Source organism: Melanotaenia boesemani, chromosome 9, assembly GCF_017639745.1.
Source record: "Melanotaenia boesemani isolate fMelBoe1 chromosome 9, fMelBoe1.pri, whole genome shotgun sequence".
In the NCBI taxonomy this organism is placed as follows: Eukaryota; Metazoa; Chordata; class Actinopteri; order Atheriniformes; family Melanotaeniidae; genus Melanotaenia; species Melanotaenia boesemani.
In genome coordinates this window covers 5,317,506-5,330,129 of record NC_055690.1, presented here as the reverse complement: position 1 = coordinate 5,330,129, position 12,624 = coordinate 5,317,506, and the positions used below count along the sequence as shown (strand labels likewise).

Here is a 12,624-nt window from a genome sequence, read left to right as displayed (position 1 = left end):
ACTTGCAGTGTTCTACACCTCTACTCATAAGCTTCAGACATATTTACTTTAACTTTTTAAACTTCACTCTGTGTTTTGATCGTTTAAAACACATGGAGCTCTGAGAAATGGATGGACAACAAGGTCCAGGCTCTCATGAGCATATTTACCCAGGATGGCATTCAGTGCAACTTTGAGTCGAAACAACAGAGTGTAAAAGCCGACAAGCTGGTAGAGCTGCTAAAGAAACTGAAACAAAATTTTTGGATAAGTTGGTGGAAACCCCCTAAAGCAGGGGTGTCTAGCTCCAGTCTTTAAGGGCCACAATCTTGCAAGTTTTCAATGTCTCTCTGCTCCAACACACTTGACTGAAATGAAAGTGTCATTGTGCAGAACTTCACAGGTTGCTGAATCCATTTAATTTGAGTTAGGTGTGTTGAAACAGGGGAACACTGAAAACCTGCAGGACTCTGACCCTTCTTTAGCTTCATGACCCCTTGGGCTACAGTGCTTATGTAAACTTAAACCTCATAATTTTTTTTTTGTTTTCATAAATAATGTCATAACTTGGGTTTGGTCTTGATGTGCAGTACTCTGCAGGATTGTAAAACCTTTTCTTTCAATTATTAAATTGAATCCATTTAAAATTAAGTTACTTTTTACAGTAATTACATCACTTTCAGGTCTCACAGTGCTTGCAGATGTGTGTTGTGTTCCTTTTATTTCTTATTTTTTTAACAAAAGCAATATACAAGTAATGTTGTCACACCCTGCCTCAATATAAAATTCATCTATTAGATTTGGGCTTGTCTAAATGTTTAAATTGGGATAAAACAATATGATCTGCTTTTGTTTGTAATTTTTCTTTGAAGTTGTTCTAACTTTGGGAAATAATTTCTAAATCCCACTACAGATGAAACTTTATTAGTAAAGATGTGTTTCAGCACCTGTGATTGATTAAAAAAATAGTTGGAAAACAAAAATGTAATATTACGCATCCTTATTTTTCCGTATTTTTTTATGTTTCACACCTTTTTCAGTGAAAAAAAAAACACTTAAAGTTGCACATGACAGAACAAAGAAATGCAAAACAATCAACTAGCAGGTGACCAACATTATTAATTTCCATATATCTTTATTATTATCTGTAATTTCCCATATATTTATATATCTTTATTCTATACAGATGCTTCTCAGTACAGTCTTTCATTGACATACACAGATTTTATATAAGCTTGAGAGGTACGAGAGAGAAAGAGGCAAGAGGGAGTTTACTTTCTTCATCAGATAGTTTGGCATTTAACAAGACAACAGGAGATCACATCACTGGCACACACACACATGCACACACACATACACACAAATGAAGTACACTGTACGCACTCACGCTCAAATTGACCATCACACAAGTACTTAACACTCACACATTCACACATCCATGGAGGAAGGAGACAGGTATTCACATGTTAGATTACACCAATACCAGACTGACTAGTAAATACATGGAGATGTACAGTGCTCGCCATATTTTAAGTCCTGCTCCTATACCCGCAGTCTCAAAACACACACAGACATACACGCACACAATTTTTTTGGTTAAAAGTAAAACACAGTAACACTGATTTCTAGACTGATACTGATGATATTATTAGCTCTGATCCATATTTGGCTTCTATTACCGGCAGATATGGAGTATGACAACAGAGTGCAGAGTGTTAAATCTGTCAAATGGGTTTAATCAAAGACCCTCTGCGCTGTGTCTCCCAGTGCCGTTACTGTGAGGACAGACACGATGACAGCACTGATGCATTAGAAAATAAAGACACATATCTTATATTGCAGTTATAGAATGAAAAGACTTGGATAGTTTTTGTGTGTGATGCATTTTCCTCTGGATTTATAACAGTCTATCTTCCTCATGCACACAGAATCACACACACACACACAAACACAGACACACACAGATTCATGTCACTACCAGGCAGTGCTTCACAGTGTAGGGACCTCATTGCAAATCCATCATTCGACCAAGATGCCACCAGATGAACACAGTCAACACAACGTGACAACATGGAGAATACTGAAACAACTTCAGGAACAGAACAGATCTTGTGTATTTGGTTTCAGCGACAGCTGTAAAGGATACCTGAATCTTGCTACATATTTGAATGCATAACTTAACAGCATAACAAGAAAATGCAACCACGAATAGTGAAAGTGGACTAAAGTGTAATAATCTGGCCTTCTGTAACTGAGCTGAATGTGCAGGGTCCTCTGTTTGAGTGCATGTGATTGTTATACTTTATGTAAGTCTTAATTAGTCAGTGAACCACTTGGATCATGCTTCTGAGTGATGCAAAAACTTTGAAGATACTGAGGATCAGGATTGCGAAATTAAGCAGTGGGTCTTTTAAGCAACAGCATCTTTAAGAACCAAAACATCCTAAAATTCCTAGCTCAGGCTAACTCCAGCTCAGTTTCTAGATCTTGTTGGAAGAGATGAAAAAGACAGTGAAAGGTAGCCCCCTTGTCCTGTAGTTTTGCAGTATGTCCAGAAGATGGTGCCTGCCAGTGGGTAGAGCGGCGCCTTCTTTTGGATCAATATTTGGTTAAATTGCGTTGGTCACAATGTAATCTCTGTGGTTCTCGCTACTCGGCTCCGGAGTGATGCTTTTCAGCAGACGCTGTGGAAACAGAGAAAGAGTTAAATGCACCACTTTTACTTTTAAATAACCACAACAGAGCCACACAAACTATTACTACTGAAGTCAGTAGAGTTGTTTCTGACTGAAAGCCTGGTTTTAAACCTGCTGTCCCGAGTTACACAGCTTCTGCTTCCTCTCAAAGTCATGCACACAAAAACAAGGACTCCTGTTTGTTGACTTGTGTCAGAGCCATTGTACGTCCTGGCAGCAGCGTCAACGCTGGACAACAGCCTGAGAGGGTCTGTCAACCAGCCTCTTTGATGTCCCTCTCTGTTCTGTCAACCCTCACACAAGGTTGAATGAGATATTAAAAATAGAGATGATGACTGTAGTGATGGATTTAGTATTTGTTTACATTAACGTGCAACACCAAACAGGAGAGACAGCAGTTCAGGTAGAGCCTCACTGTGGTGAGAATAATAATAATTTATAATATGTGTCTAATAATTTGAGTCTGATTTGATAGCTAAGGCACAGTTTATTCTAGTTTTGAACCCTTTTCTCTAAATCTGGAAACATCTGAATATGGATGTGCGCTTGAGTGAGTGGGTGCATGTGCCAATTGTAATTGTTGTCATGGCTTTTTTCCCCCTCCTTGCTAATCTCTGGCTTGCGCCTCCTCCTTTTTTCTCCTTTGATCCTGATCTCCAGTCATGTGCTTTCACAGCAGAGAGTAGACTCTGACAGTGCATGGAAAGTAAAGGACCAGAGGCAATCCTTGTTGTTGGAGACATGTCAGACAGACAGCTAAGATCAGGAGAGATTACAGGACAAAGGAGGAAGATAGAGCCAAGACAAGATGGGGGAGAATGGGGGTCTTGGGAAACAAAAGAGAAAAGCATCTAAGTATGATAATGTACCTGCTTGAATGTGCCTTTGGCATTAAGCAGGTGGTAAACCATGTAAGCAGGCACGCAGATGAATGAAGACACGCCGATGCAGTAGCCCAGGACGGTGGTCCAAGGCGGGAAGTGATAGTTAAACAACCTCACCTCTGGTGGGAAGATCAGGAAGCTGAAGATGATGAACTGAATGTTAGAAAAGAAACAAAACAAAATCAAACATTAGTATTAATTTGAAAAACAAAACAAAAGACAGCTGCGTCAAATTCTGTGCATGAGCCTGACCAGGAGGAAGCAGGGGCAGATGGCTACCCAGCAGACCCTCCAGAAACAACCCGGGTAGAAACCGAGCATGACCTGGACGTCGTTACAGAAACGGTTGGTACCTAGAACACACACACGGGCACGCAATCCAAGCAAAGTCAGATACCAGGAGGGTACAACACAGAGACAGAACAAACACTCAAAGAGCCACGGTACCGTCTTCTCCATCGTCACTCACCATAAAACCAGGAGACAGCGATGACTTCCAGCAGCACCACGGTGATGACCGCCGGGCCCGTCGCATATTCCTCAAACAGCTTCACCACAAACGCTCCTCCCTGAGACACAACGCAGATATATGACATAAATTCTTCATGAAACAATGCCTATCAGTTATTCATTTGCATCGATTTTATCTTCTAAAGCCATGAGAGTTGGAGATAAAAAGCATCTTGTGAAGATGCAGCAGTAAAAACAAGCTGAAGCTATTATTTTGGACTTGCAGACCAGAAAGCTGAAGTAGAAAATTACTTATAAAATATCTGTTTTGATAGTAAACAATGTTTATGTGGCTAATTTATTAAACTTACATATGTGAGTGTGGACAGAGCCCCGAGGTAGCAGACACACACAAGGCCAAAGACAAACCACTCTCGTCTCTTAACCAGGATATGAGGGAACTCATCCAGCATGGCTGTAATTACCCCCTCCAAACCTGCAAACTGTGAAGAGCATAAACATGAGAAGAATAAGGAGATAAGAAAACTCATAAGGGGGCGGACTGAAAGCAAGAAAGAAAGATAAGAAAAGTTAAGAAAAGAGAAGTTAGACGCCCAAAAGTTCTGGAAAAGGTCACTTATCATGAGTGCATATACATATCTAAAGCAGTGTATTATCAACGTTCACCGAATGAGACAAAATGCTAAGTCAGTCCAACATGAACTCAAACACACTGACTTGTTTTGCAATAATATCCTCCGTCATAAAATCGAAGAGCGCGACAACCCCGATGCTGATACTGAAATGATTATCAGAGCCTGATAAGCGCATTACGGGTCTCCAGCTGGCTGCCTTAGACCAGATAAACAAAGGCTTATGGAGACGAGACCACCACACAACAGCGATATTGAACTCCCGTCACATTGTTCTCCCTGAATGTTATTCAAAATGGAACAAATAATAGCCAACACCTTAATGGAGAAATGAGTAGAGGCGAACAAGTTATAGACAAGAAGGCATTCGCCTGCATTAGAAGTGAATATGAAATCTATGTTTAGGTCTGACAAAAAACACGAGTTGAGAATTGGACAAGCAGAACTGAAGTAGGAGGAGAAACATAAAATTAGAGCAATCAGCAGACTAACCGTGCTATCCAGACCCAACATGATGATCATGAGGAAGAAGATGATGGCGAAGAAGGTAGCAGCAGGCATGTTTGCAATGGCTTCTGCATAAATAATGAAGAGCAGACTGGGGCCTGGAAGGAAAGAAAAGAGGCTGGTTAACAGATGCTTTTTTTAAAAAAAAGAAATTACCCATGTATTGAATTTACTATTACAGCTGTATGTTTTAAACTTAAAATATACTCTCAACAAATGCAGAATTTCCTAATAGAAACTGTGTTTTACCTATATCCTTGGCCACAGCATCCACATTCTGCTGCCTCATCTCTGCCATGTAGCCCAGCACGGTGAAAATGACGAAGCCCGACAGGAAGCTGGTCAGACAGTTCACTGAGCTGGTGACCAAAGCATCTCTGTAGGGGAACGATATGGATAACTTCATATAAAGAGTAAAAAAGCACCATGTCCTTTTTTTTTTAATTGTGTTCTTACTTGTAGCAGTTGTTGTGAAATGGGTTGTAGCTGGCAAAGGCAAGGAGCACGCCAAAGCCCGGACCCAGGGAGAAGAAGATCTGAGCTGCAGCATCGATCCACACCTTTAATGGAGTTATAGATTGGTAGAATTACAAAGTATTGAGGAAAATGAGAAAGAGGGGAGGATCTGAGATGATTAGAAAGCTTGAAAAGAAGATGAGCATCAAACAGGGATCAGAGAGTGGTTTGTTCCACTGCATCAGACTTACCGAAGGGGTTAACAGTTTCTCCCAGTCAGGTTTGAGATAGAAGATAACGCCTCTCCAGGCCCCTGGCAGTGTGGCACCTCTGATCAGCAAGATCAGGAGGACCAGATAGGGAAAAGTAGCTGTCACCCATACCACCTATCATAGCAAGAAGACAAATAGTTTTTTTTTTAAATTATGACGTCTGGGCAGTGACCTGTTATTTTATTTAGTTTTATTTATTTATCCATTTATTTATTGTTTTTGATTAATGCAAATACTTAAAGGTGCTGAAGTCAGCAAACCATTTGTTTGTTATGCATCAGAAGATTTCTCTAAAAGACAGCTTCTTTAAAATGATGTTAGTTACCCTTTTCCAAATGAAATGACTGACTTTACATCAGAGGCTGAGCTTAGCAAACAATGCAAGGGTAAACTGACATCCAGTTATGCAGACAATTAAATTTATTTTTATATTATTATTTCTCTTTGTTTGATTTTTTTATTTATTTTTCTTTTATTTATTTCTTAATTTATCTCAGAGAATGTATCCATAAAATACCCCCTTTTAAAAATGTTTTAAATTTTTTTTATTTAGATATATTTTTAATTTTTAATTTTTTTTAAGAAATGAAATATATTAAAATTTTCTCATATTTTATTTCTATTCTATTTTTTCCCCCCCTGTGGCTTCATGTGTGAAAACTGAGCAAATTTTAACCAGGTATTATTGAGCAGATGTGAAAATGACTTTATTTTAGTACATAAACACATCAGTAATGTCTGTTTTTTTTTTCTTTATTTCATCATGTTTAAAAGAACAGATCCAGCTTGCTTCTGATTTTGTTTTGGTGTTATTTAAGTTTAACATCAGTGCACACTTTCCAGCCAACATTTCTGCACTTGAAGATGGATGATAATGAAGATAAAGAGATAACAAGAGATCCACTGTTCAGTTTTCTGCCTCCATCAATACATCCATCCAGCCTAAATGACAGTGCCAGTAAGCAACGCTGGCGCCCCATCAGTTACCTTTCCAGACGTCTTGACTCCTTTCCAGATGCTGAAGTAGACGATGGTGAAGATGAAGAGCAGACAGAGAGCCAGCTGCCAACTGATGGAGCCCAGCTGGTGCAGACCTTCAGAGCGATGGACCTGCAACACCTGGCGACTGAGAGGACATAAGAGAGGTGAAGGTACTTGTGAGTTCAGGGCTGAAAGGGAGGCAACAGGTGGAGTCAAGAAATCAACAAGAGGCAGCTGCAAAGGCAAACATGAGGTGACATAAGAAGAAAGGATGGAAACTGAGAAAAGTCATGCTGATCAAGGAAAGAGGATAGAAGTGAAGGAAACAAGAGGGTGTTGAGCAGGAAGGGATGCTGGAAGATTGAAAAGAGCTTGGAAGAGAGATGTGGCAGAGAAGGAACGTCAAGACATAAAAGAAAATGTAGGAATGAAGAGAAAAAGAGGTGAGAAAGAACACTAATCAGGACAGAAAACAAAAAATATAATATGTATTCAGTAGTGATGCAAGAAAAACTCAGTGAGCACAGATTAAATGAGCAACAATAAACAGAACAGACTACAGTACAGCACAGATGGCCTTGGCAGCCTTTATATATTTATGTTAACAATCCAAAGTAAAAAAAAAAGTCTTGTAAGGTTGACATCAGGTCATGGGTTAAACACACACAGCTCAGATGATAAAGCAGAGGCCTGATTTATGTGGAAAACAGGAAATTCTGGCGCCAGACTGAGTCGAGGAATTTGTTACTTTTAAACCGGCATTAGGAAAAGGCAACTATGGATAAACCCCGAGTCTGCCTCACTGGAGACGCTAATAAGACCGAGCACGTCCGCTGTGGGAACTGTAAGCAGAGCGGAGCAATAAAAACATTGTTATAAGAGGAAAAATTCCCTGGTTTAGTAAAGACTGACCAAAATGCTGTTTGAAAAACCAAAACCAGTGATGCTTGGTTTGGTAGAGATGGTGGTAAACCAGTCAGGGCTCCTAGAACCAACCAGAACCCACCTGGTAACCACTCTCCCCTCTACACCACTACAATCAACTTACATGCACTTACACATAGAACTCCTCGGCGGGGGACGTGGATGAGTTGGACCAGGACACGTTGTAGTCGGAGGACATGTATCTATTACAGTTGACTGTGTTCCAGCTGTTGGTGCAGGTGGTCCAGGGCAGGGTGGGCCGAAAAGACGATATCAGGTAGTAGAGAGCCCAGGCCATAATGGTGTTGTAGTAGAAGGCAATGTAGAGGGCTATGATGCATATGGCGAAGCCAATCCCTAGAGTTGAAATCAACATCATAAAACTCAATTGTTATGAAAATGAGAAAAAGAAAAGATGTGTAGAGAGTGTGTGACACTAGTCAGTCACAGCTGGGATGCTGCAGCAGTGCTTACAGGCTTATTAAAGCTCCTTTTGGTTAAAGTAGGTGACATTTCCAAACAACCATAATTTACATACTATCAAATTTCTGAGTTTCTGGCATTTGAAAAGGAAATGTGACAATTTCCATAACAGAGAGCAAATACATCTTATTAGATATACAAGGGAGCATCGTGAAAGAATATTAAATGAGCCGTCCATCAGACTCCACTGGTCTTTCTTGTTTTCTCTCTGGTGGGTTTTCTGCTTTTTTCTCTGCAGCTTTCCCCCACTGCTGTGTTCGCTCCTTTTACCTTTGAAGATGGGGCAGATGTGTTTCCAGATGGAGATGCAGCCACTGCGGTGGAACTGGCCCAGAGCCAGCTCCATGTAGAACAAAGGTACGCCTCCGAACACCGCCATCAACAGGTAGGGCAGCAAAAAGGCACCTGGACAGAGATGAGTGGGGAAGACGAGGAGATTAGGGGTACAAGTGGAGAGTGGTGTAAGAAATAGAGTTAAAAAAATAGGGAAAAAGTTAAAAAAGAAATTCCATTGAAGAGACTGCAGATTTACATAAACACATCTAATTCAAAAGCAAGTTTTCCCAATTTTATTTCATTCTTCCTTTAATGTTATGATAAATTTGAGCTACTTTGATTTTGGCTTTATTATTGCCAAGTAAAGAAAGTATAAAAGTCATAAATGGAGAAATAAGGGCCGAACACAGCTCAGCAGGGCGATGGTTGCCAGATCTCCTGTTCAATGTGTAAAGTTTGATAATGCAGCTCGCTCTTTCTGCCTTTCTATCAGATTATAAACTTACTTTTTGTGCACTTGTGCACCTGTGTATGCCAACAGGATGGTGTGCATATGTGCCTCTTTGTGACATGAAAGCAAAGATAAGGGTTGATTGAGCAGCTACGAGGGAGACAGGTTATTAAGCAAGGAGAGAGAGAGAGAGAGAGAGACTGAAGGCTCTCTCATAAAAACCACAATTAATACGGTTGCCTCTATCAAATGTCTCCCCCGTCTCCATCTCTACCTCGCTCTGTGAGACATACACACAGAACACAGGAAATTGCAAAGACTTTATTATTGCAAATTCAATAAAAAGGGAGGCCCTGTTTGGCACTAGGTGAGGATTGTGTGGTAGCAGAAAACAGGAGGTCACGGGGACTTTGTGAAAGTGCAGCTTTACCTATTTATGCATTGGCTGTGCAAGAAAAGAGTTAAAGCAAAATGCTATCCCCAAACAATCTTGTTAGCGGTACTATTGCTTTTTGGTGTTGGACATTTTTATTTCAGAATGTTACTTGCTATTATCATATATTTTTAAACCCAAATCAGCTCCTATTCTCACCTCCTCCATTTTGGTAGCAGATGTACGGGAAGCGCCAGACATTTCCCAGGTCCACAGCGTAGCCAATCACAGACAATAGGAAGTCCATCTTCTTGCTCCAGGTCTCTCTTGGCCTGTCCAAAGTGGTTTGCTGGACCACTAGAGTCCTTAAGCCTCCCGGTGGCACCAAAGACCCAGATCCAGGCCCAGAGGCTGTATCGGCAGCACCAGCTGCAGTCCCTGGACCCTCCCTGGGGCTCTGAGGGGTAGATGTTGTGAAGCCATTGGACACCTGCTGGCCAGAGCCAGAGTTCAGGCTCTTGGGTCCTCTGTCTGCGAGACCATCAGCCAGCACCTTTCTACCATTTTCCTGCTGCGTGTCCCCCTCCTCACCCTCCACGCCCTCTCTCCCTTTGTCCTTCTCTCCCTCATCGTCCATTTTCAGCATGCTGGTCATCATCATATCTTTTGGCTCCATTGAGCTCTGTTGATGTTGGTGTTGGCAAAGCAGTTAGGGGTGGAGAGAGGTTCTCACCGATGATGGAGGGAATGTGATGCCGCTGGCTGATATGGTGCCCATGAGGGGAAGAGAAGGGGTAGGGGAGCGAGGTAAGGGTGCGGGGTCGGTGTGGGACAATGCTGGGGAAAACCAGGTCTGTCCTTTTTGGACAGGTGAAGGAGAGAGATCAGGAGAACAGAGCGAAAAGAAGAGAATGAGGCCAGAACAAGGGGAGGCGTGTATGTGGGAGAGGGTTGAAAGTGAAAGGGTCTCTTGAGCAAGAGGGAGTAAGAGCGGGCTGCTAGGACTGGCAGAAGAGGGTACACGAGAAAAGAGATGTGTTTGAACAGGATGTGAAGCAGAAAAGCTGCAAGAATCTTGGATCTTCTCCACAAACAGCTCGTCCTCTCAGACCCTCAGTGACCAGGCAAGCTGCAATACACAGAGGAAAAACATGTACTTCAGCTGCAGGACTGAATTACTTTTCATTGACTATTTTGAAGTTTTCAATGAAGCAGAAATACTCAAATTGTGACAATAATTGTTAGGAGATTTGTTAGGATCCGTTTTTTTTCCAACAGTTTTATTGGAAGTCCAAGAATCAGACACATTGAGGGGATTTTGCTGGGACAAGTCGAGTAACTTACTGCATCCGTTTTCCTCGTGTTTTTATGTTATCAGTTGCCAGTTGCATAACCTTTTAAGGTGCTTATCTGATTACAGCCATTTAATGAGGATAATTTAGGGAAATATACAAACAACAACAGCAAAAAAAAAAAAAAAAAAAAAAAAAAAAGTTCAGCTGGTTGTAAATGGTCTTCACAAACATTGCAAAAAAGATTCAGCATCAGTCAGCCTTAGTTGTATTGATGGTGAAAAATACATAACAGCCTGGTACACATAACTTCAGGTGTATTGGGAGAGTCACTGGGAGAGAGTGTAATTCCATTTAAATGTTAAAAGTTAAGGATTTGATATGCTGACCCTTAGTATGAAATGTAATTCAATTTTAATCCCATTCGTAGTCAAACTTATTTAGGTCTGTTCAATTTAGTAAGGATGAAAAGAGCTATGTGTAAATTAAATCAAGTTTTCAGGACAAAAACACATGCACCAAAATTCTATCATGAGTGACTCTAAACTGAGAGGTCCAGTGAAACCTGGATCAGATTGTTTCCAGTGTTAGCTCAATTAGTAATGGATGCCAGAATGTAGGAAGACTCAATTTATATGGAATGCCATAATCTTAATGAGGAACGAGTGTCTGTCAGTTTTCCACGGCACGCCATTCACTCCTCGCCTGCATCACAGTACAACCAAGACCCGATCATACGTGAACGAAGCCCAATCTTATAGTTGTTGATATTTAATATATTTTTTAATCATCTTTTTGCTCCTTATTGTGTGATATTACACAATAAAGCTGTGAGGTTGAAGTAAAACACTTATCTGTTTTAATCAGCAGAAAAAGAAGTGCATGAAAAATGTTATTTTCTAGACTATAAATGGATTATATCAACTTCAATCCAGATTAATAAGAAAATATCAATAAAAGCTGAGAAATATACTTACTGAAAATTTCATTTGACCTGCAAGTAAAGAATTTAATTATAAGAGAAGAAAACTCATAACTACTTAAGTTTTTTTTAATCAACTTTTCCAGGATTTCTAACAAAAAAAAGAACAAAACAAAAAAAAAAAACAAAAACAAAAAACACACAGCTTAAAAATCATGTGTACAAATCTTAAAACAATCAGTTTTTCACAGTATACTACACCATGTTAATCATTTTCTTATCTTGCTTTTCCACAGAGCCATCTTTAATTTAGAAGGAACATTAAGGTGGTCCTCCAAAGATTGCATCAATGATTAATAGAAAAGTAATAAATGCAAAAATGAAATGCAGACCCTCTTTTAAATCATCACTGCTTAAATATTTAGATTTCTAACGCTTAACTAAACAGCAAATGTAAAAGAACAGTTTTAGTCACCAGTAGTGTTTTCTTTTAATCCTCACATGCATATATTACCTGGAGATGGTAAATGAAGACAAGAGGAACTTGTGGTACCTAAAAGAAGCACAAAGAGCAGCAGCAACAACTTCCACTGAAAACTTAAAGAATCCTGAGGTACGGCAAAAACTTGTCAGAGAAACAGCGTGCACTAACACATCAGGATACCGTGTTTGCTCTCAAACCCCTCTCATTTCTCTCCCTCCCTCTCCCTCCCCTGTTGTCCCTCTCTCACTGACTTACAACACACACACTTCCACACATGCCCCTTTCAGAGACTGGGAGCCGTGCAGACATATGCACAGATAGATGCATGGATGCATGCACTCAGACAGCAGACAATGAAGAACCCATCGTGCAGGCACAGACCTGCACATTACGGCATCAAGTTTGCGCTGATGCAGTAATAACAAGCAGAAATGATGAAGTGCAGCAGCTCTGACACAGGACGGTCATGGCAGAACTCTCATTAAAGCACACGCACAATACAGACAGGGGAAGTCCTACCGTCAAGTAGCTTTTTGGCTTT

General features: G+C 40.5%; 1 protein-coding gene across 2 annotated transcripts; it reads right to left on the bottom strand.

Annotated features, from left to right (window-relative positions):
• Window positions 1–1,055: 1,055 nt before the first annotated feature.
• Window positions 1,056–12,278, bottom strand: slc6a4a (solute carrier family 6 member 4a). 2 transcript variants are annotated; one of them, XM_041993934.1, is made up of 15 exons: window positions 12,114–12,278; window positions 11,655–11,671; window positions 9,605–10,514; window positions 8,556–8,690; window positions 7,937–8,159; window positions 6,885–7,023; window positions 5,877–6,011; window positions 5,626–5,729; window positions 5,419–5,546; window positions 5,155–5,267; window positions 4,381–4,512; window positions 4,029–4,128; window positions 3,812–3,912; window positions 3,545–3,712; window positions 1,056–2,663 (listed from the first exon to the last, which is right to left on the bottom strand). In XM_041993934.1, the coding sequence occupies exons 3-15, from the start codon at window positions 10,059–10,061 to the stop codon at window positions 2,589–2,591; spliced, it is 2,010 nt and encodes a 669-aa protein (XP_041849868.1). In that variant the 5' UTR covers window positions 10,062–10,514; window positions 11,655–11,671; window positions 12,114–12,278; the 3' UTR covers window positions 1,056–2,588. The 2 variants fall into 2 exon arrangements, with proteins under 2 accessions (XP_041849868.1, XP_041849867.1); XM_041993933.1 differs by lacking the exon at window positions 11,655–11,671.
• Window positions 12,279–12,624: the final 346 nt, after the last annotated feature.